General features: G+C 42.8%; 1 protein-coding gene across 1 annotated transcript in view; it reads right to left on the bottom strand.

Moving 5' to 3' along the window:
• Positions 1-23,208, bottom strand: part of Chsy (Chondroitin sulfate synthase) — a 99,028-nt gene that overhangs the window by 9,161 nt on the left and 66,659 nt on the right. The window contains exons 2-4 of the mRNA XM_089736292.1: positions 14,583-14,723; positions 3,139-3,319; positions 2,512-2,669 (exon numbers count right to left, since the gene is read on the bottom strand). Coding sequence (XP_089592418.1) covers positions 2,512-2,669; positions 3,139-3,319; positions 14,583-14,723 — 480 coding nt within the window. The remainder of the gene's footprint in view (positions 1-2,511; positions 2,670-3,138; positions 3,320-14,582; positions 14,724-23,208) is intronic.

The following is a 23,208-nucleotide window of genomic DNA, read 5'->3' as shown; positions in this document are numbered from 1 at the left end:
GTGTTTTGAATAAGCGCCTGGCGTGACGTCACACTGCATGCGCATCATGAAAAGTCTGCCCATCTCTCTCTCTCGCGCGGTCTAGCTTATGAGTGTGAAGGGGACAATTAATGTTTTGCTTTTATTAATGTTTAATATAGCGTCTTGTTTTATTATTATTTTAATATTAAATTATCATTGTCTAATTATAATTGCATAAGTTGATAAAAAATGCTATGCAATAGCTTTACCGCGGCAGTTCCCGAGTGCCACACGTTTTTTTTTTTTTATCTTATTGAAAGTAATATGACGACCAGAATCGTAAAGTGATTCAGAAATAAATTGTTCTATAGATAACTGCACACAAGCAAAAGGTCACAAAGTTCAATACCAAACGACTAAAATTAACTGTTATAAACATAATCACCACGACAATGTTTCTTTTAAAATAAAATAAAAATACTTGGTATTCCAAAGACAATCTCACGGCGCACATGTTTTTTTTTTTTTGGTCAGGAGGAAATCGCCGGACTTCCGCCCTCCACTGGGGATAGAGGGCGGAGCATGTCAGAGTCGAACTGACTAAAACCTCCTGTCGCTCAACAACCAACGTCCAAACCTCGCATGAGACAGAACTCATGAAGAGGCAAAGGGGGGAAAGTAAAGCGTTTAGTGCGGAGCACATCTCTCCCATCACCCTCCCCCTCGGGACGCCGGACCGGCGGTCGTCGGCGCCACGACCACCAGCCCTCTCGGTCGGCAGGCTATCCGAAGCCCGCCTAGATGGCGCCGGTTAGAGTGAGCTATCCTACGGAATACCCCGCTGGACCACAACCAGCGTGGGTCGAGGATAGCCGGCCTTCCATCACCCGGATGCTCTTGCGTAAAACGCGTGCAGAGCAGCTTGCCGGATGCTCTTGCGTCTTCTTAGGCCCCCCTCGCCGCCGCCGGTCCCCGACATGTGAGGGGGGACCCGAAACACTTAGAGGGCCAGGGCTTGGGCGAGATCCGTCTCCCTGGCCCCCGCTCCACGGCGGCGGGATTGTGCGTCTCTCACGCGCCCCGCCGCCTCCTTCTGCGAGATGGTGCACTCGCAGAAGTCGAGCATCGCCTTCCACGACTCGTCGTCGCCGAGCATCGATGCCACAACACTCGGCAACGACAAGTCGTTTCCTACTTTTGCGACGAGGACACGGCGCCACCCCTCCCATGCGGGGCCAGGCGACGAGCATATGCTCTGCCGTGTCCAAGTCGCAATCACAATGGTGGCACTCTGCCGTCAGCTCGGCTCTGATCCGGTGCAGGAACTCACCGAAGCAACCATGCCCAGTGAGCACCTGCGTGAGCCGGAAAGTGAGGCGTCCTCTGTCACGATTCACCCAATCCACAAGGACCGGGCGAATCGCCTCGACGGTCCACGACCAGCCGAAGGATCAGCCAGCCGTCTGGACCATGACTCCAGCACGGCACACATGTTAGTAGTGGCTAACAGAATCTACAGAGGTAATAGTCTATATTGTATTCCAAACAGACTTTGCTGTCCATCAAACCACAATGCATCATTTCTTTACGGCAGAAATATACTTTAAGCTGTATATACAATACTAGCGACCCACCCTCGCTTCGCTTCGGAAACTGTAATTTTTTATTGATTTCTCCACTATTTAATGGATGTTATTTTACATATAAACGTTCCTCTTTGATCACTCTATTTATTAAAAAAAACCGCATCAAAATCCGTTGCATAGTTTTAAAGATTTAAGCATACATAGGGACAGACAGATATAGGGACAGAGAAAGTGACTTTGTTTTATACTATGTAGTGATACTGTGAGCTACCACCAATTAGTATGACGAATGGGTGATTTCTGCTTGCTGGTGTAATCTAAGTGTGATTGCTCAGATAGTGCCGCTGCCTATTCTCCGGTAATATCTTTTTCGTCGTTTACAATACTCACCAGAAGAAAATAAGTGGATTCTTGAGCATCACAACACATAGCAATTTATTTTTTATTCGCTTCATAATATTATGAATATAAAAACTACTGCTCTGATGGCAAATGTTCAATAAGAGCGTACCGTACACATTATTTTAATCATATACTCTACCTCCTAGCGCAATAAGTGCAACTAGTGGTCCCGCAGTAGTCGAAATTCGACTATAATTAATTGAAATTATAAGTTTGTACACTATTATGATTCTATTTTCAAAAACTATTATACTTCTATAATCACAAATTTCGTCAAGACTACACTATAGAAAAATATTAATAAAGACATTGACAATAAATAAATATGCATGCGTGTGTGCGTCAAATATGTACATGGTAACGATGGTAGTGTGTATAATGTTTTTCTTATTGATTTAATGTTTTTTTGGGCATAATTAAAAAAAATATTAACATTCTGCACTTCTTCTCTATATTCTTTATAAGTGTGGGAAATTTCATACTCCTCCGTCCGCGCAATTGTCGTAAAAAGGGATACAAAGTTTTTCCTTCACATATAGACAATAAATTATTCACTACTCACTTCTCTGATAACATCATCCATAGCTTCTTTCAGGGGTAACTCCACTCGTCTTTTCGGGTTTGAGTGGTAGGCGGAGTACAGGCTCTTGCTGATGAAGTCGAATATGACGATATCGTCTAGATTGGAGGGCTTGTACCGATTCATGTCTATTGGGGCACCTGGAATGACCGGATGTTGTTGTTACTACTACGGACGAACATCTTAGGTATATATTTGGATTCCTTAAGAATGCTGGGTGTAATGCAGGGAATAGCGCTTCAGACTCATGATGCAGCTTAAAAATTCATGTAGGCCTCTTCCTGGTCTTCACTGCTATGCTATATGATGCTATATGATACTGCCCCGTAAAGAAGCTAGTGTGTTTAGTGCGAGTTTTTTAACGTTGTCGACAGCGTAAAAGTTAGCTCATATTTGTATGGAATGGGATCGTTTGCGTACGTCTACCGCTAGGGGCGCTGTTCCAACTGCATACAAAATTGGCTTAACTTTTACGCTATCGAGAACGTTTAGAAACTCGCACTAAGCACACAGTTCGTTAGAAACCTAATAATATTGTTTTCGAAAATTCCATCATCCATATTTATTCATTAATCTTATGTTTAAAAAATGTTTTGTAACTTAAAATACCTAATATTTTATTATCCCCCAAGTATCCTGGCTCCCCAATCTTGGCCGGGAACAGCGGGACGTCTCCGGGTAAGACAAAGTCATCGACCTCGTCCCGGGGAATAGAGAGCTCCCGAAGCGCCGAGGAGATGTCCCGGTGGAGATCCAGGGAACGCTCACGAAGCTCTTGGATACGAAAGTTCTGGAAAAGTAATAAATTTGTTATTGTAAGATTGATTTTTACATAAATTTTTTGCCATTTCAACAACATTCTAAGGCGATTTATGGAGCGCATTGTGAACTGTTTCCACTCTGTAGTCTTTAAATAAGATCGTGAAAACAAACTGGCGGACCGATGCAATTCTATCAAGGTATTAACGATTAGAAACCTCACTAAAAACTGTACAATTATTATAATTATCTATGTATATCTATTTATTTATCAAGTATAATATTTTTAACCATAAAACGCAGGCGTAAATTTATAGTTATTAAACCGAAAATTTATATTGGATTACAAATGTAATCGCTATTACATTTTGTCGTGTACAAATCTGCACTTGAACTCTTATCATACAGTCAAATATAATATAAATAAGCGTTGATAAGCAATGGGTCCTAATCGGTATAAATATATGTCAAAATAAGGTTTTTTCTGCAAGCCGTTTGCGACGAGCTTAGACCACTGATACTGATTGATGCTTCATAAACTTAAAATCAATAATTGGACGCACCAGGTTGTTAGTAATAATGATTACTTACTCCAAAAATAATTTTAATTATTACCGATCTAAGCAGAATTCTCATAGACTTCTATTGAGACCGAGGTTCCATTAACGGTGCTTTTAGGTACCACAAAGGCTCGACGAGCGAATTAACCCACAGACACAGCCCACTGAGTTTCTCGCTGGATCTTCTCAGTGGGTCGGGTTTCCGATGCGGTGGTAGATTCTGCGAAGCACTACTCTTGCTAGGGCCAGTGCTAGCAACTCTCCCGGTTTGAGCCCCGTGAGCTCACCTACACGTTAGGGTGAAGCTGAAATAGCCTCTCAAGGCTATCAGCACAGGTAGAAAAAAAAAGAGACCGTGGTCTCTGATAACAATATAGCATGCCCACGAGATGTGAATGAGAACTAGACTACTAAGCAGCCAACTTTAATATAAGCCCACAAAATTACTAACGAAAACAAAACGCTTTTTATTGCTGCCAAAGGACAGAGAGCTCATTACGTACTAAGCCGTTGTTGAAAGTAAGAAGTGGAGGAGGCGTAATGACAAAAATCTTTCTGGAAAGTCGTCGTGGCCTAAAGTATAAGACGTCTGGTGCATTTGAATCTTACGATGGACCGGTGTTCGCATCCCGCTTGCGGGTACCAATTTTTCTAATGAAATTCGTACTTAACTTAAAGGGTGGGGTAGCCGTTGTACTATTACAACGGCTACCCCACCCTTTAAAGCAGTTTTAGACCTTAGAACTCATATCTCAAGATGGGTGGCTGCATTTACGTTGTAGATGTATATGCGCTCCGGTAACCACTTAACATCAGGTGGGCCATGAGCTATTCCAACTATCAAAGCAATAAAAAAGAGAGAAAAAAACCAGCCCTTAGGTACTTTCGTATTGCGACATTATGCTTACCCATTTGCTCATTAATGTTTCTAGTTTTATATAGATTCGAAAATGACTTGTATTTAAAAAAAGCCCTCAAACGCTACGACATAGTAACGGTAGCACGCATCAGGCTTGCACGGGCGGACACAACCGTCTTATCTATACTGCAGTGCATAAATCAAGGATTTCAGTTTGCATGGTCGGTATCGCAATACAAATAAGACTTCGAACGACTTCCTCAAGGTAAAATCATTCATCAATCATTCTTTAATTCAGCATCAAGTAATAAAATATAATATCTATATATTAATACGTGAAGCAAAAATTTTGTATCCCTTTTTACGAAAATTGCGCGGACGGAGGAGTATGAAATTTTCTACACTTATAGAGAATATAGAGAAGAAGTGCACAATGCTAATATTTTTTTTAAATAATGCATAGAAGATACATTAAATCTATAAAGAAAACATTACACACTACATACCATGTATTTGACGCACACACGCATGCATACTATTTATTGTCAAACTTTTGTTCTTGACGTCTGTGGTCAAATTTTGTCTTTATTAATATTTTTCTGTAGTGTAGTCTTGGCGAAATTTGTGATTATAGAAGTATAAGTCTTTGAAAATATATTCATAATAGTGTACAAACTTATAATTTCATTTAATTAGTCAAATTTCGACTACTGCGGGACCACTAGTAGGTATACATTAATACTTAAAGCAAAAACTCTGTACCCCTTTTTACAAAAATTGCGCGAATGGAGGAGGATAAAAGGAGACGGAAAATCGTGGGCCAAAAATGTAATAACTTGGAATGTAGTCTAAGAAATTTGTCATATTTTTTTATATAAGAATATAAAAAATCACCTCAATCCTCTTTCTGGGACCGGAGAAAAATGAGAAAGTTAGTTTTTGTCGGTATAACGGTGTGATCGATTTAATTAATCGATTACAGGATTATAAAAAGAAAAACACTGCACTAGGTAATTAATGCAAATTAATTAAATGAGCAATTTATACTTGTTGTATACAAGTGCGGTATACGCCGGATTTAATTACGATTATATACATAAATGAAGAAAAAGTCTATTATTACTTAACAAAGTAATATGATTTCAAATCGATTAAAATCGATTGTATTTTTGATGACAGCTTTGACAGTAAGCTGACATGACGTTTGTTCATAGATTATGCAATTATTTTTTGGCGCTTGTTGGTTTTTCTGCTCTACTCGTTTTGTATCTTCGACGCATTTTGAGTGTGTATCTATCGGGCTGTTTTTATATTTTCAACGATCACTGCTTTATTATTACGGATTCCAACTCTGCCAGCCTTGTACGACAATTGCTTCTACACTGGACACCGAAGATCGCTCACACGTTTGACTTGAAATTGTTGCATTGGATACTGTTGAAATTATGGATCGCTGTGTGAATTGTGGGATAGCAATTCCATATTCCATACCTGATATATATCATTGATATTCATTCATAATATGACATTTAAAAGATTATGCAATGGATATAATAAACATTTACTTATGCTTAAATAAGTTATTATTCAGCTCTTTTAAAGAGATTGTAACATAACCTAACTTTTAATAAATCTTTATTAACTCGGCTCTCAGATTGAGAAAACTTTTATAACTTTCAGCAAGGTACTGATAAATCTGAATCTATTAATTCATATTAGTTTCATCACGTTACATTCGGGCCCAAAAATGTATGTAATCGTTTCAATCTCCTTTCCAACACTTATAGAAAATGTAGAGGAGTGCAAAATGCTAATTTTTTTTTAATTATGCAGAAAACATACATTAAATCTATAAAATAAAACATTACACACACTTCGATGTATTTGACAAAGCACATACGTTAAAATCACTGAAGTAGGAAACTTATGGAAATGAAACGTCAACAAAAAATTCGTGCCACTGTGACGTCATCTGGCCACAAAACATGGCGGTTTTAGTGCTGCCCAGAAGATTTTAATGTTAGTAGGTTTTATCGATAAACGTTCTTGGCTTATTTTATTTTAAATATTGTTGAGTATGAATGTATTTGTAGAATTTATACTTTAATAGGAAGTAAGTATATTTTTATGTGCGAAGATGATGTGATTTAGATATTATGTGAAATCTAAGACGAGTTCGTGCTTCAAATTTTCCAAGTAAACGATATGACGATTTTTAAAATTTGCTACACTGATTTTATAAAGTTGTCGTTTGCCGCAAAACATAAAGATATGGCATAGTACAGTGCCATCAGCCCATTTCTAGCATGCTGAATGCTATCGTATTTTGAGTACGTGTTTTTCTTAGACTATTACAATCTATTTTAATTGTTTTGCTGACTCTAAAGTCCGTAACACACTACCGCAGCGCACCTCAAGGAAGGTGCACCACACTACCGCACCGCACGCAAATTTTAAACTTATCAAGGGACCGCCTGATAAAAAAAACACCTACAGAACATTTATTCGTTAATGAAATTACAAACGTCATTCCTTGTGACTTCCTCTCTAAAATCACTTAATTAATAAATATTTAACGAATTTACAATAGTGTTTTACTCACTGCGGAATAAAACTATTTTATTTAAATAGTTCCGAAGAGATTTTGTCGGTAGCCTTTTTCCCGAAATATCTAAACAGAATGTCTAAATATGTTTTGATGACATATTTTAAAGAGGTATTTATGATTAGTGTCATGATGAATAGATTCCGACCGAAAAATGGTGTCCGATATTTCGGATTCAAATATATTAAGTGTATAATCTATGTTTCGGATGAAGGCTCCATAATGAATTTAAATATATATAGATAATAGTTTTGGGGCATCGACTTTCTTGAGATCCTATAAAATATGTTTTAATTATTATTTTTGTATGTTTTAAGCATGATAAAATTAGAAATTTTATATAAGCAATCATATTAAATCGATATCAAAGTCAATAAATAATGTACAACCCAAAACAGACGGCCGAACTGACGTGACAATGACATTTGGCGCGCTAAACATGGCGGATTTTCGGCCTCATTAGACGGAGACGGAGACATTTACGTATATTCATGTTTCATTTTATGTACGCACTGAAATACTGTTATATTGTTTTCCTGCGAGTTAAAGTGCTGAGTAAGAACGAGATAGATATATGTTTATGTGTGTGCCTTCAAAATGGGTGCTATTTATATAAGCAATTGTACGTATAGAACAATATGTCGTGTCCCTACTATATAGGTCTATGGTTAAAATATACTCTTTCTTGTTGTCAATTGTCAAACTTTTGTTGTTGTTTATAGTCTGTGGTCAAAGTAAGAATAGATTAATTTTGTTTGCCTTTAATATTATTTATCTATAGTGCAGTTTTAGCGAAATCTGTGATTATATTATAGAAATATAACGAGTGTTTGACAATAGAACCATAATAATGTTTAAACTTATAATTTCAATTAATTATAGTCGGATTTCGACCACTGCGGGGCCACTAGTAATTAAAAAAGAGTCACGTTAATGTCAGCCAGATCGTTGCACCCACGTTATCAAGTAAACATCCGCTTTAATCTTTTCAAACAGCACTCATCCTTCACAGACGCTACTGACTTGATCTTGAAAAAGCTCATTATTGTCACGGGTCAGATGCCCTCATCACCGATGCACGGACCAAAGTAAGCCGAACGCATATTATACGTAAAACGACTGTTATTGAATTTAAGAATGGTTTTTATTATTGGCTGGCTGGGTGGTGGGATGACCTCCGAACGGTGACCGGCAAGAAGTGGATGAGGAGAGCCGTAGACCGGGCTCATGGTGTGGATTCGGGGTGGCATTTGCCCAGCAGTGGACGACTGTGGGCTGATGATGATTTTATTGTTGCTTTCGAAGGCAAACGAATTTTCGGCTACCTGGTGATGACTGGTCGATCGCTGATGACCATCCGTAATACCAGAGGTACAGTTATCCGCACTCCACGAAGCTACAAAACGGGATCGATGGAGACAGCTGGTTGACGGAATCTGACGATCCTCAGCAGTAAGGGACCGATCGAAGAGAGAGACAGACTACTAACTCTTGAAATCTCGTTTGAAAAAAAGAGTAATGTCTGATTCTAGTCTAAGATATATAGAAGATTTTTTTCTAGTCGCCATAACTCATCTAATCGTGAATGGGTACTTTAACTCATCGACATTATTAATACCAATACCACACTGAGCTCCGTTAAAGACCCGTTTCAAGGCATATCCAAAAAAGGGCATGTCCTTGCGCTCGGGAAAGAACGCGATTCAAGAATGAAGCCGGGTGAAGTTATGTATGTCTGTGTGCGTAATTTGCCAGCAATTTCCCACAAGACGGCTTTTGTTCTGTATAATATATATTGACGACATCATACAAAGCGGCCTTGTTGAAATCAGGCCGATTTTAGTCTAACGTCTCTGCATCTTTTCATCTTTTTCTGAAGATTAGGCCGGTATACTACAATCGCCGATTATTAGTCGTAGAGTATACGGTTATACCGCAACGCAGGCTAGTACCATTCTGCCTACATCTGTCTCTTATAATCTGCGGCTTGAGGGCTGTCATGAAATGCAATCGATACTTTAATCCCATGTCTTTAGGGTGGTTGAGATGTCCAGGGGTTCCGATAACAACTTCACAGCAAGCGTATGGCTGCCGACCAATAAAAACATACAGTATATTTGTCTTGCACGAAATTAAAAGGCCCAGAACTGTTATATCTTCCTTATTCCTAAGCAAGGTGAATGGATTTTTTATGTGTTATTTAATAATAGCTGTTAACACGCATATTGTATAGCAACTGACGCACAATTACTTCCACCTCATCACTATTCGTGTATTGCCCTCAATGAATACGAATATGTAGAATTGGCATTGTGGCAAATAAAATAAGGCCATTGTTGCACTTTTATTGCTATTTTCTCGAATATTCTCTATTATAATCATTAAAAATTATCCGTCATTTTTTTTACGCCGTACTCATTCAATCATCTTCGATCCGGCCACCGTCCTCGCCGAACCCGTCGAAAGGCTCAACGAGTAAATTAACCCTGAGTTTCCCGGAATTGCCGGAGTTCGCCGGATCTTCTCAGTGTGTCGCCTTTCCGATCCGGTGGTAGATTCTGTGATGAACTGCTCTTGCTAGGGCCAGTGTTAGCAACTCTTCCCGGTTCGAGCCCCGTGGGTACGCCTACACGTCAAGGCGAGGTTTGAAGTCGTCGTGGCCTAAAGGATAAGACGTCCGGTGCATTCGTATCTAGCGATGCACCGATGATCGAATCCCGCTGGCGGGTACCAATTTTTCTAATGAAATACGTACTCAGCAAATGTTCACGATTGACTTTCACGGTGAAGGAATAACATCGTGCAATAAAAGTGAAACCCGCAGAATTATAATTTGGGTAATTACTGGTGGTAGGACCTATTGTGAGTCCGCACGGGTAGGTACCACCGCCCCGCCTATTTCTGCCGTGAAGCAGTAATGCGTTTCGGTTTGAAGGGTGGGGCAGCCGTTGTGACTATACTGAGACCTTAGAACTATATCTCAAGGTGTGTGGCGCATTTACGTTGTAGATGTCTATGGGCTCCAGTAACCACTTAACACCAGGTGGGCTAGGAGCTCGTCCACACGTCTAAGCAATAAAAAAAAAAAGCATCAGAGATAGGAAAAAAAAACATCTTTGCCATCTTCCTTTTGCTCTGTCATTCCTTTTTCCCTTTCTTGGCGTGTTCTGTCATCCACATCTTAACGCTCCAATCCACACGCTTTTCACACGTTCCGTTCTTACTAATCCTACAAATATAATTTGTGTACCTACGCATACTTTTGAACAATAACAACAGACACCGGATTATTACCTACCGCTGAAACTGGCCAAATAGTACGTGTTACGAATAGAACTAAACAAAACAACGACCGTGATCAAAGGGAGAATATATTTATGTTTTAAATAAACTTGTATAAACTTCACAAGCGGAAGCGTGTGCTCGAAATTTGAATCGCACAAGTAGGGGCCCGACTTCTTTTACATACATATACCTACGTTTGATTGCGAAAGTATTCTGTATACCTTTGGTTTTTATACGAAGACCAAATAAACTTTCATTAATGTTGGTTAAATGTTGTTACGATTCATCTTTAAGCGGTCGCAGAAGTATATAGAGATAAACGTGCGAATGTTGCCACCCACCCATTAAACAATGAATAAATACATCAATTTACTAAGAAGCTATTTCATTTTAGTCACATTCACTTTTCATTCTGCAGAGATAGGCTTCCTTGATTACAAAAGGTTTAGCTGTAAGGGTTACGTTCCCTTCGCCTGTCCAATTTTTTTTTATTGCTTTGATGGGTGGACCAGCTCACATCCCACCTGGTGTTAAATGGTTACTGGAGCCCCTAGACATCAAAAACGTAAATGCGCCACCCACCTTAAAGATATAAGTTCTAAGATCTCAGTATAGTTATAACGGCTGCCCCGCCCTTCAAACCGAAACGCATTACTGCTTCACGGCAGCAACAGGCAAGTTGGTGGTACCTACCCGTACGGACTCACAAGAAGTCCAACCACCAGTAAAATGAACGAATGAAACAATGAACGAATGAAACAAAAAACTTATCATAGATGTATCCAAGCATATTATTTATGGACTAGCTTTTGCCCGCGACTTCGTCCGCCTGGAATAGTTCTCAAATAATGCTTTATTTTAGAACAAATTTGGTTAGCATAAAAAACGTTATAGTGAGCCAACCTTAACATATAGACATATGCTGTCGCGGACTTTTTTTTAGTTCTTTTAAAGGGGAACAATTCTGTCGTTTTTTCAAAGCGGACCAGTAGTTCCTGAGATTAGCGCGTTTAAACAAACTCTTCAGCTTTATAATACAGTAGAATTCATATACAACGACTTCGCTTATAACGACTAACCGCTTTTAACGACGATAATGATTACTCAAGTTAGGTTTCATAGTTAGGTACTGAGAAAATATAACCGTTTAGTGCGCCTCCGTTTTAAGCGACCAACTGCTTATAGCGACCCTTAATTATGAATATTATAATGATACGTCCGGTCAAAACGACGCACAATGTTTTATTTACATAACCTACCAATACCTCGGCGCCCCAACTTCACCCCGCCCCCTTTATTGGCGCGTGAATCACAGTTAGTGCTTGTCACTTGTTATGACAAGTTCTTAAAGCTCGACAAAATGAGTTCTATGAAGCGAAAGTGTTTTACAATTGAAGAATAAAGTGCAATATTACACCGATTAGAAGCCGGTGAATCAAATGCAACCCTCACGAAGGAGTTTGGCGTATCTCATTCTACAATATCAACAATAAAGAAGAATAAAGATAAGATCGAGCCGATGTTTAATGCCAATGTTTTAAAATACAAATGTGTAAGGACTTCTACTCATGAGTCGGTGGATAAGGCATTGTTACAGTGGTTCAAGCTTCAGCGCGACTGGGGTATACCAGTGAATGTACCTCTGCTACAAGAGAAAGAAATTTTTCGCTATACAGTTAGACATGCAAAAATTTACAGGCTCCATGAGTTGACTGAATATATGTACTTAACATATGTACTTAAGAAATAATTCTGCCGTTTTGTACGTCATCCGGTTAGTACGACATAGTTTTGCCGGTCCCTTGAAAGTCGTTATATCCGGATTCTACTGTATTAGTATAGATTTAAGGTAATCAAGATCACGTTTTCTTTCTTTCGATCATGTTCTGTCAACGTAAAGAGAACTCGTAGTATCAAGAATAAACGCAATCAGAATCTAAATCGCGCTACCAACATTTACAAGATTAGTTTACCGTCCAACCGAAGTATTTGCAATTAGAAATAAGTATTAATCGACTTTGAGGCTTATTTACATAGCTAATTACAAATGCTTCTCGCGGTAAAAGACAGCTGCACTGATTTTCTAGAAGCTCACTCGACTAATTCGTGTGACGTCAGAAGCTAAATGTCAGAACGTACTAACATATTTTTTACGCCCAACTCCGAGTTCACGGAAACATCTGTCTTGCGTAAACATGGACATTTCATCAGTTAATAGCCCACGGGGTCAGCGTTTACGTACAAAAGAAGTTAAAAGTAGAAGCTATATTTTTTTTATTGCTTAGATTTGAACAAGCTCAGGACCCCACTTTACTGGTGGTAGGACCTCTTGTGAGTCCGCACGGGTAGGTACCACCATCCTGCCTATTACTGCCGTGAAGCAGTAATGCGTTTCGGTTTGAAGGGTGGGGCAGCCGTTGTAACTATACTGAGATCTTAGAACTTATATCTCAAAGTGGGTTGCGCATTTACGTCGTAGATGGCTATGGGCTCCAGTAACCACTTAACACCAGGTGGGCTGTGAGCTCGTCCACCCATTTAAGCCATAAAAAAATAAAAAAATTGATCAGTAAACATGCAGGAATGTGAAACAAAAGGATAAGTGTGAGTAAGATAAACACCGGGAGTTCCGGATGCGAGCCAACGTCATCAGGTTTGAGCCCCGTGAGCTCACCTACTAGTTAAGACGACGCTGACATAGCCTCTCAAGGTTATCAGCTTAGGTAGGAAAAAAAAATCTGAAGTTCGGACGAAATCTACCCGTGTACCAAAAATATAATGTGTTCAATACTACAAACTAGCAGCTCGTCAACTGTCATTAGGCGTCTATGAGGAAACGATTAAGGATCTGCTGGTTCTCAGGTACCCAGAACACCAAAGATAATGAAATGGTTCAAGAACTACCATTATACTAATCTAGGTACGGTAATTGCCTAGCATGTTATCCAGCCATAATATTATACATAATATAGTTCGTGTCTCGACATATCTGACGAATTTATAGCAATTTAAGATCGTTTATTTCGAATATCCTACAAAAAATAACCTTAATTTTGGCACGTTCACAGCTGGCATACAAAACGTTGGTTTAGTTCATTTCGTTTAGATTTATTGAGACTTATTTTTAATTAAAACAATTTAATTAAAATTTAGAGTTTCATTCTCAATTGTCAAGCTCAAGCTCCGGTAATATTCACCGAAGTCGTTGTGGCCTGCGGGATAAGAAGCCCGGTGCATTCATATCTAGCGATGCTAGTGTGCCGGTGCTCGAATCCCGCTAGCAAGTACGATTTTTTTAAATGAAATACCTACTTAACAAAAATTCACAAATGACTTTCACGGTGAAATTATAGTATCGTGTAATAAAAATCAAGCCCGCAAAAATTAATAATTTGGGTAATTACTGGTGGTAGGAGGTTTTGTGGATCCGCACGGGTAGGCACCACCACCATGCCTATTTCTGCTGTGTAACAGTAATGCGTTTCGGTTTGAAGGATCGGGCAGCCGTTGTACTGTAAAACTGGGACTTAGAACTCGACAGTCGGTGGCGACATTTACGTTGTCGATTGCGCAAACAAATGCTAGTACATTAGGTTGCGGTTCAAAGCATCCGTGGCCTGACGTTAAGACGCCCGATACATTCGTATCGAGCGATACGGCTACACGGGGTTCCAAGTCTCGCAGGCAAGTACAAATTTTTAATTCGGTACATGGTGCATGAGGTGCTTAGTTTTTTTTTTTATGTTGCCCTTGTAGGCGGACGTGCATACGGCCCACCTGATGATGAGTGGTTACCGTCGCTCATGGACTTCAGCAATGCCAGGGGCAGGGCCAATGCGCTGCCTACCCTTTTTAATTTGTATCATACGAATTCAGCGTGATCACTGTTCTAAAAGATGTAACAACTCTTAATTCGAACTTAAATTGAAAAATTGAACACACATTTTAAATAAGTTCCTCTCGAAGTTGCTGCTGTTCTACATACCTTGAAATATGAATGTATTCTGTACATCTGGCGATGGTCTTTCACCGGATGCAAGGTGATGGCTCGGTGCACCTCTCTGGCTTTCAACCGACCGGTATAGGCAGCCTCGCCGCTGCCATTGTGATGGAGAATCGTTTGCATCTAGAAAGAAATTCGAACATTATTTCAAAGAATCTCGCCGACAATCTATCTATCCATATATATAAAAATGAATTGCTGTTCGTTAGTCTCGCTAAAACTCGAGAACGGCTGGACCGATCTGGCTAATTTTGGTCTTGAATTATTTGTGGAAGCCCAGATAAAGTTTTTAAGGTAGATAAATATGAAAATGCTCGGAAGTAAATAAAAATAACAATTTTGTTTTCCGCTTGATGTTTCCCACGTCGAACGGATTCCTTTTGTTTGTTTTAAGTTTATTTTATACAAAAGTTTAGGTCTTTTATTTGTCGATTGAGGCACTACGAAGTCTGCCGGGTCAGCTAGTTACTTAAATAAATCATTTTTTTAAGAGGACGGCTTCACGTTTTCCTTTAGAGCATTTTATCGGGTTAACGTAAACAAACATATTATGTTTGAAAATATAATTTTCTAAGTTTTCCTCAACTTTTCACACCGCTTTTTTTTGTCGTCTGTTGGTGCAGTAGAATCAAACACACGAGATAAAGTCGTCCAATATTGAATCGTATTTAATCTATACTAATATTATAAAGCTGAAGAGTTTGTTTATTTGAACGCGCTAATCTCAGGAACTAATGGTCCGATTTGAAAATTTTTTTCAGTGTTAGATAGCCCATTTACTGAGAAAGGCTATAGGCTATATAACATCACGCTAAGATAAGAGCACCAATAAATAATGTTTCAAAATCGGGGTGTTTTTCCCTTTTGAGACATTGTCTATAATTCAAAAATATTTTCATTTTCTACGTAAATGAACAGGCGGGTAAAATATAGCGTTATGCCAAAGTAACTATTCCACGCGGACGGAGTCGCGGGCTAAAACTAGTGTACAATAAAGTGTCGTTTATTTAGTGGTTATTCGTCTCGTAATTGTGCCATTAGAAAGAAACAGAGAAATCCACAAAAACCTTAGTCATAGAATTTTGGCGCTCTATAGTGTGAAAGTTAAAACCAAACAGGTGAATTGAAAGTTTGGCGGCCGAGCTAAGATTCAAGGTTATTTTAAAATTTGACTGAGTATCGTGTAAAATGTGTATTTAGCGTCTTTATAACTTAGCTCTCTGCACTCGTGTCTTCGTTCAGAGCTGTGAATTGAATTACACAAATTGTAATTTCAAGTCACCTTTGAACTTTAGGTGAAGCTTAATTGGACAAGAACATCCTACGGCCCTGAACTAAATTGAGTACGAACAAATGTGAAAGTAAAAGCCCTTGGTCCTTTAACCGACGAATAGTATACCTGCTACCACTGATAGCAATGGATACCGTGATAGATACGGAATCGTTATCCAGTAGCTGACTATCTATCTGGTGTTGAGTTACTCGAACCCATAGACACCACAACTTGGATACACCGGCCCACTTTGTATTGTATTGTTCTCCGTGGTTAAAAGAGGCATGTTGGACACCACTAGTCGTGTGAACTTTTTTTTTTTTTTTTTTTTTTGTGATTGAAAGTTTACTGGTGGCCCGAAGGCCTTTCCAGTTTCACCAGGACAGGTGGGCGAGCAAAGGCTCAGCCAAGAGGGGTGGGATTTGCTAACAACTGCCCGAGCGCCTCCGAAGGAGACCTAACAACTCAAGAGCAATTGTTTCGCGAATGAATCTACTACCGGATCGGAATCGCGACCCGCTGAGAAGATCCGGCGAGAAACTCAGCGGGCTGATGCATGGGTTAGGTTGCACGTCGACCTCTTTGTCGAGTTCGACGAGTACGGTTACCGGGGTCCCTAAGCCTGCCCCTAGTATTAGAGCTGAAGGCATCTAATGCAAAGGTTATTGGATCTGATGGATCCGTAAGGACGTGTCTAGGGCGTCGACGGTGACTGGCTCCTGCATGATCAGGATTCGGGGAGTAGTCAGCGGCGGCAACGATAAGGCGATTATCATGACGCATAGCCTTATCGAAGTATCGTTCCGACGCTGACTTCATGTATTTCCGAATTGATTCGAGGCCCAGGTCGTCGTGTAGGTCAACGTTCCTCACGAACCACGGAGCCCCGACAGCTAACCTGCAAAAGCGGGATTGTAGGGATTGGAGGGTGTCTATGTGCGTGCGGGCCGCGTGAGCGAACACCACACTCGCGTAAGTCATGACGGGCCTTATGCAAGTTTTGTAAAGTGTCACCTTGTTCCGAAGGGACATTTTACTCCGCTTACAGATCATGGGGTAGAGTCTACCGAGAATAAACGCGGCACGGTCACGGACTGATTTTATATGCGGGCGGAATGTCATCGATGCATCCAGGGTAACGCCCAGGTACTTGACCTTCCTGGCCCAGGGTATGGGTTGTCTAAAGAGAGTAATCGGGGGTGTGAGATTCCTCCTCCTAATCCGGGAGGAAATCCGTGTGGAGCTTCCCCTCTGAAATAGCACCGCAGTACTTTTCGCTGGGTTGATGTCTATGCGCCATTTTCGGAACCACTGTCCTAGGGCTAGGGCTGCGCTCTGAAGCTTCTTCGCGATTAGGGACTTATTTCTACTAGAATAGTAAACAGTCGTGTCGTTGGCGAATAAAGCTAAATGGGTCGGCGGCGACCGGGGAATATCGTTGACGAATAAGCTAAATAGGAGGGGTGAGAGGACAGAGCCTTGCGGGACTCCAGCTGTGAGAGGTCGTGGGGAGGAGCGGGTTCCCTCGACTCGATATCGAAAAGAGCGGTTCGACAAGAAGTCCCGTATGATGAGCACGAGACTATCCGGCACGCCCATGTTGAATAGTTTGAAAATCAAACCATTGTGCCAGACTTTGTCGAACGCTTTTGCGACGTCGAAGAAGAGAGCTCCCGTGTATAACGGTTTTGGTCGATTAAGCCCCACAAGAATGTGCTCCGTGAGGCGGTGCACCTGTTGAACGCATGAGTGATTTGTACGGAATCCGAATTGTTCATCGATAAGAATGCCCTTGGATGAGACGAAGTCTCTGAGGCGTTTGTAGAGCAGACGCTCATACAGTTTGCCTAGAGACATGAGGAGGCTAATCGGGCGGTAGCTCGTCGGATGATTTTTTGGTTTACCGGGTTTATGTATGCCGATAACGTCCGCTTCTTTCCACACCGCGGGAAAGATACAGTTCGCCATAGCGGCATTGAAAATAGATGCCAACATCACGATGAGTTGGACGGGTAGAAGTTTAATAACGCGGTTAGATATACAGTCGGAACCGGGAGCCTTGCGAGGACGTAGGTCTTTGATCAAGTCTTTAACTTCTATCGGGGTGACGGGTGGTAACGCATCCGATGGTGGCAAGGAGGCTCTGCGTTCTACCTCACTGTCTACTAATTCTACATGAACAGGGTCCACGGATTGAGTGCTGGGCGTGCACTGGGTTTGCAATGTATCGGCCAGCAGCTCTGCTTTTTCGTCATCATCGAACGCCGCGAGTCGGCCTGAGGGGCCTACGAGGGGGGCATAGTTACTACCGTATCCGATTTGAGAGTACGAGCTAAGCGGTAGTAAGACCTTTGGGAGGGCGCGAGTCCTTCTAAGAAATCAGACCATCTGGCATCTCGGACTTCGGCGATGCGAGACTTTACGTCGCGTTGTAGGGCACGCATTCGAATACGATTTTCCGCGGTAGGATACCTGTCGTAGGCGCGTATTGAGGCGTTCTTAGCTCTAAGGAGTTCCCTAATATCGTCGGACAATTTGAAGCGGTGAAGGAAGTCCTCCGCTACAACTTGTTTCGATGACCTATCTAATGTTGAGGTGATGTGTGACGTTAAGATGTCTATGGCTTCAGCGGTATCCTGAGGAGACGGGATAGAGTCCGGGTTAAACGGGAGCGATGGTGGATCAGATTCAGCCAGGCTGATGCCCAGCGTGTGCCAATCCACCACAGTCCTCGTGACGGGAACGGAATCGGGAGCGCGACCGAGCTTCATAACGACGGGACGGTGGTCTGAATCTAACTCTGAAACTACTTCGATCGAGTGTAAGCGCAGAGTTACGTTTTTTAATAACGCTATGTCGAGTATATCCGGGCGATGCGCGATATTTAGCGGGTAGTGAGTCGGGGTTAGCGGAGCGACGATATCGAAGGCGAGATCATCGACTAACGCGTCAAGCCGCCTGCCATTCGGGGTTGTGGTGTGTGAGTTCCACCTAATGTGTTTACAATTTAGGTCGCCCGCCAGAATGACAGAGCTCCCCATACCGAGCAGCGCCTCGATATCACTGCTTAGAACGATCTTATCCGGTGGAAGATAAACGGACGCGATAACGATCGGCGCGTGTCCCGTCAGTGAGATTCGGCACACTGATGCTTCGATATTAGCGAGCGCGGGAGGATCGAGCGGGACGCAATGCAGGGCTCTTCTATAATAAATGACGGTACCACCACCACGGGCAGAGAGCCTGTCGTTCCTGACCATGTTATAGTTCGCGATTTTAGGGTCACGGCGCGCGGGCTTAAGTAGGGTCTCCTGCACTAAAAAGATATCAATTTGGTGGTCACGCAAAAAGTCAGAAACCTGATCACGTTGATTTGCGAGACCGTAAGCGTTAAAAAATCCTATCGTTACGGATAGGGGCTTTATTCTACTTATATACGCCATTGATTACCGGCGGAGTGAGGGGAGGACGTACGTATTTAATGACGCGTATACGTCGGCGTATTCCTGCACAACGGCGATAAAGTGTTGTGCAGTGGAGGCAGCGCGAATGGCGTCGCCCAAAGCGTTAACGCGCTCAAAGTTGATCGACTGAAAGAAGTCGATCGCTAAAGCGAGATTGTCGGACGCGGTCGGAGGGCAAGTCGCGGGAGAGGGACGAGTCGCGGGGGCGGGACGAATCGCGGAGGAGGGAGTTGTAGCCGTGTTCGTGTACGGCAGCGGTTTTGCCCAGGCCGAGACACTGGGCACCGCCGCCGGAACGAACGCTGGCTTAGCCTGCGACGCAGAGGGTGCCGAGGCTTTGATGTCTGGGCCGGAAGCTCGGAGGCGGTTTTGGCGGGCGACGCGGCGATTTATTTTAGGGGCTCGGGGGCAACCACGGTAATTCGCGGGGTGACCCTGTGTTCGACACAGGACGCAGCTAGGCGGTTCCGTCGCGGTTTTTTGGTCGCGAGCGCAGAGGGCCGTGGCGTGATCGCCCAAACACTTAACACATCGGGGGCGCGCGTGACAGTTACGGGAAGAGTGCCCGTACAATTGACAGTTATGGCACTGGCTAGGAGTGCCTTTTTTATGGGGGGCTTCGACAGCGATACCAGAGAGCCTACAGACGGTCTGTGTGTTAAAGATTTTCTTACCCTCGGGGTAGGCTGGAGAGCGACTAGAACCATATTATATGGCTCCCTACCGCGACCAGTGTGCATACGGTGCACAGAATTCACTGGTAGGCCTTGTTCTAACAGGTCGGCTTTTACGAGCTCTACATCTAACTCTTTAGGGATTCCGCGTATTACAACGCGGAGTTCGCGCTCCTCCTGGAGCGTATACGTATGGAAACTTATACGCTCCTTACGGAGGTAAGAAGAGAGGGCCCTATGGTCGTCGGGTGTTTGAACCTTAATTTGAATGCCGGACGCGAGGTTACGGGCATTCGTGAAATTTATATTTTTGGCCTTAAGGGCCAGGCAAACTCGATCCCAAGCTGCCTTCTCCTGAAGGATAACCGGGGGAGGGGTCTGGGTTTTATTTTGTGCCACCGGACGCGGCGACGGAGTGGCACGGGCTGGGGGCGCAACGGGAGTCTGAGGGCGGGGGCGCGACGCGTTCACGGCTTTGCTAATTTTAGCGGCCGCGGGAGCTCGAGACTCCGCGGCACGCTTCTTACCCTTCTGTACCAGGGTGAATCCATCCGTCGATGAGGCGGGGGCGAGGTCGACCTCCATGTCCGAGTCAGAGTCGGAGCACGAGGAGGCGGGTGCAGGCGACCTACGAGCAAGTGTAGGTGTTTTAGAGGGCGCGACGGAGGCCGCGGATGATCGCTCAGCTGAAACGATGGTCACGGCGGACGACGCAGCAGCTTTTCTCGCCAGTATAGGCGACACGGGAGCGGCAGGCACGACAGAGGCTGCGGTGCTCAATGCAGAAGCTCTGCACGCAGGTACAGGCGACGCAGGAGCAGCGAGCGCGGCGGAGTCCTCGAGAGGGCTCGCAGTGTGATTGGCCTTGAAGGCCAAAAACTCCGAGGCGAGCTGTGGGTGGCGAAGTCGGAGGAATTCCGCGAATACAGCGTCCATGATCGCTGAGTACCCAGGTGGGGCGGCCCCGGGTCTTGAAAACACTCGCCTTGCGGCGAGGCCCCAACTTCTCGGACCTGAGCGGTTCTATTGAACACAGGTGGCAATGCGGCGCGATTACTACAGGACAAAGAAAAAGCACAACAAAACAGAAATTACGAAAAGAAACAAAAACAAATAAATACTTGCAGGAAACCACTTTGTCGGCAGATGTACCACGAACACAGAAACAACAAAAGGAAACAAAACAAATAAAAACTTCCAGAAAGAGCACTTAGTCGGCAGATGTACCACGAACACAGGCCGCGCGAACAATGGCCGGGCTAACAAAAGCCGGGCGAACAAAGACCGGGCGATCGAGTGGACGATGAGCACGTCCGCACGTGACGGGTGCCTCTATCGGAATCGTCGTGTGAACTTTCATTACGCCATTAGTATGGTAATCCAAACTCTGTAAATTTGAAAATCTTTCAATACGAAAGTCAATCTTGAGCCTTCGTTTGTTACATATGTATTCTATACTTCTATACTAATATTATAAAGAGGAAAGATTTGTTTGTTTGTTTGTTTCGAATAGGCTCCGAAACTACTGGACCGATTTGAAAAATTATTTTTCCATTAGAAGCCGACATTGTCCCTGATGAACATAGGCTACTTTTTTTATTTATTTATTTTTAATTTTTTTTGTTTTGTTTCATGTGTGTTTTAATGTTTCCGAAGCGAAGCGAGGGCGGGTCGCTAGTTACTTATAAAAATCAATACCTGCTGGATCTGTTTCAATCCAAACTCTGGCATTGTTGGGTCAATCAATACGAGTGTAAAATTTTATGATAAACAATAAAGCTTCAAAATGTGTTACATCTCTCCTATCAATTATGTGAAATAAAAAAATTCACGTCGAGATAAATCAAAAACCAGATAAATCCAGCTTAAAAAGTCCGGATCAGAATTTAAATGCTCATTCATGAATGAAGCTTACCTCATTGTTTATAAAAGTAAAAAAGAGCTAATAACAGTTCATAAGTCCAAACACTTCATCTAAGAATGTAGATGTCTGGGTTTCGTCTAGTACTGAATTGTATGACCTGGGAATTTTGCCAGATAATTTCGTATAATGATTTCGAACGTTAGTAGTTGCTGTTGCTTTTCTTCGTGGTTTTTTTTTGTGATACTAAAATAAAATTATGGATGTGGATTTTTTTTTTTGTGTGCGTAAAAGTGATTTTACTTTCTCAGATGTACAAAGATGTTCTAATAACAGTTGGAGATTTAGCTTTTTGTGAAGTACTGGGTGAAAGCGTTAACCTTAAAGTCCTAGTATCCTGGCCTTCGTGAGTACTCCTGGTTTTAAGCTTAGCGGCTTAGCTTAGCGCTTAGCTTAGCTTAGCGGGCGTTGCTGCTGATGTCCCAGAACACCTCGCTAGATTAGAACCAGCCTGTCAGATGGTTGGCAACATCGATCGGGTTGTTATTCCACAGTACGTCCGGCGACGACAGCCACTGCCGTATCGTCCCACCCTGCTGGTATCAGAGTGCTAGAGGTAGAGTGCGGTGCAGCCTCGACCTCCTCGCTGCCGAGCATCGTAGCCACGACGGCCCGCAGTGGCAGATGCGGTCCTACCTTCGCGACGAAAATCAGGACGGCACACGAGCATGTGCTCCGTTGTGTCCTCGTCACAGCCACAGAAGGCGTGACAATCCGGCGTAGGCTCCCTCCGGGCGACGAGGTGCTGGGCCGTCTCCCGTGAGCACCTTCGTCGCCCGGATGGTGAGACGTCCTTGGACGCGATTGACATAGTCCGAGAGGACCGGGCAGATCGCCTCGATGGTCCGTCGCCCGTAAAAGGGCTCCGACAAACGATGTGACCGCGACGCGAGCACTGCCCGCCGAGATTGAGACTGAAGATCCAGCCAGAACGGACATCCTGCGAGCCTCGGTCCCGCCTCGCCGTGTTCCAGTAGTAAACTGTTTTCACCCGATTGATACGTGTTGATTTTGATTGGATTATTTATTAACTCTTTCTAAATACCCATGGACAACGACCAGCTTGGTAATGAAATCCCATACTACTCGCCGTGATATAAATACATACATATTAAACCAGGCAAAGAGTAAACAATCCTGTTCTTCAGATGTACATATGTTTGCCGAATTAGGAACCGAAAATACAATCACCAGCTCAACAGTCAGAAGCACTAATTACTCCAGCGCCGAATCAGTCATTTAAACTGATGACGTCTCGTGTAAAAGAAAGTTAACT

Source organism: Bombyx mandarina, chromosome 21, assembly GCF_030267445.1.
Source record: "Bombyx mandarina strain Sakado chromosome 21, ASM3026744v2".
NCBI classification, from domain to species: domain Eukaryota; kingdom Metazoa; phylum Arthropoda; class Insecta; order Lepidoptera; family Bombycidae; genus Bombyx; species Bombyx mandarina.
This window is presented reverse-complemented; position numbering and strand designations above follow the sequence as displayed.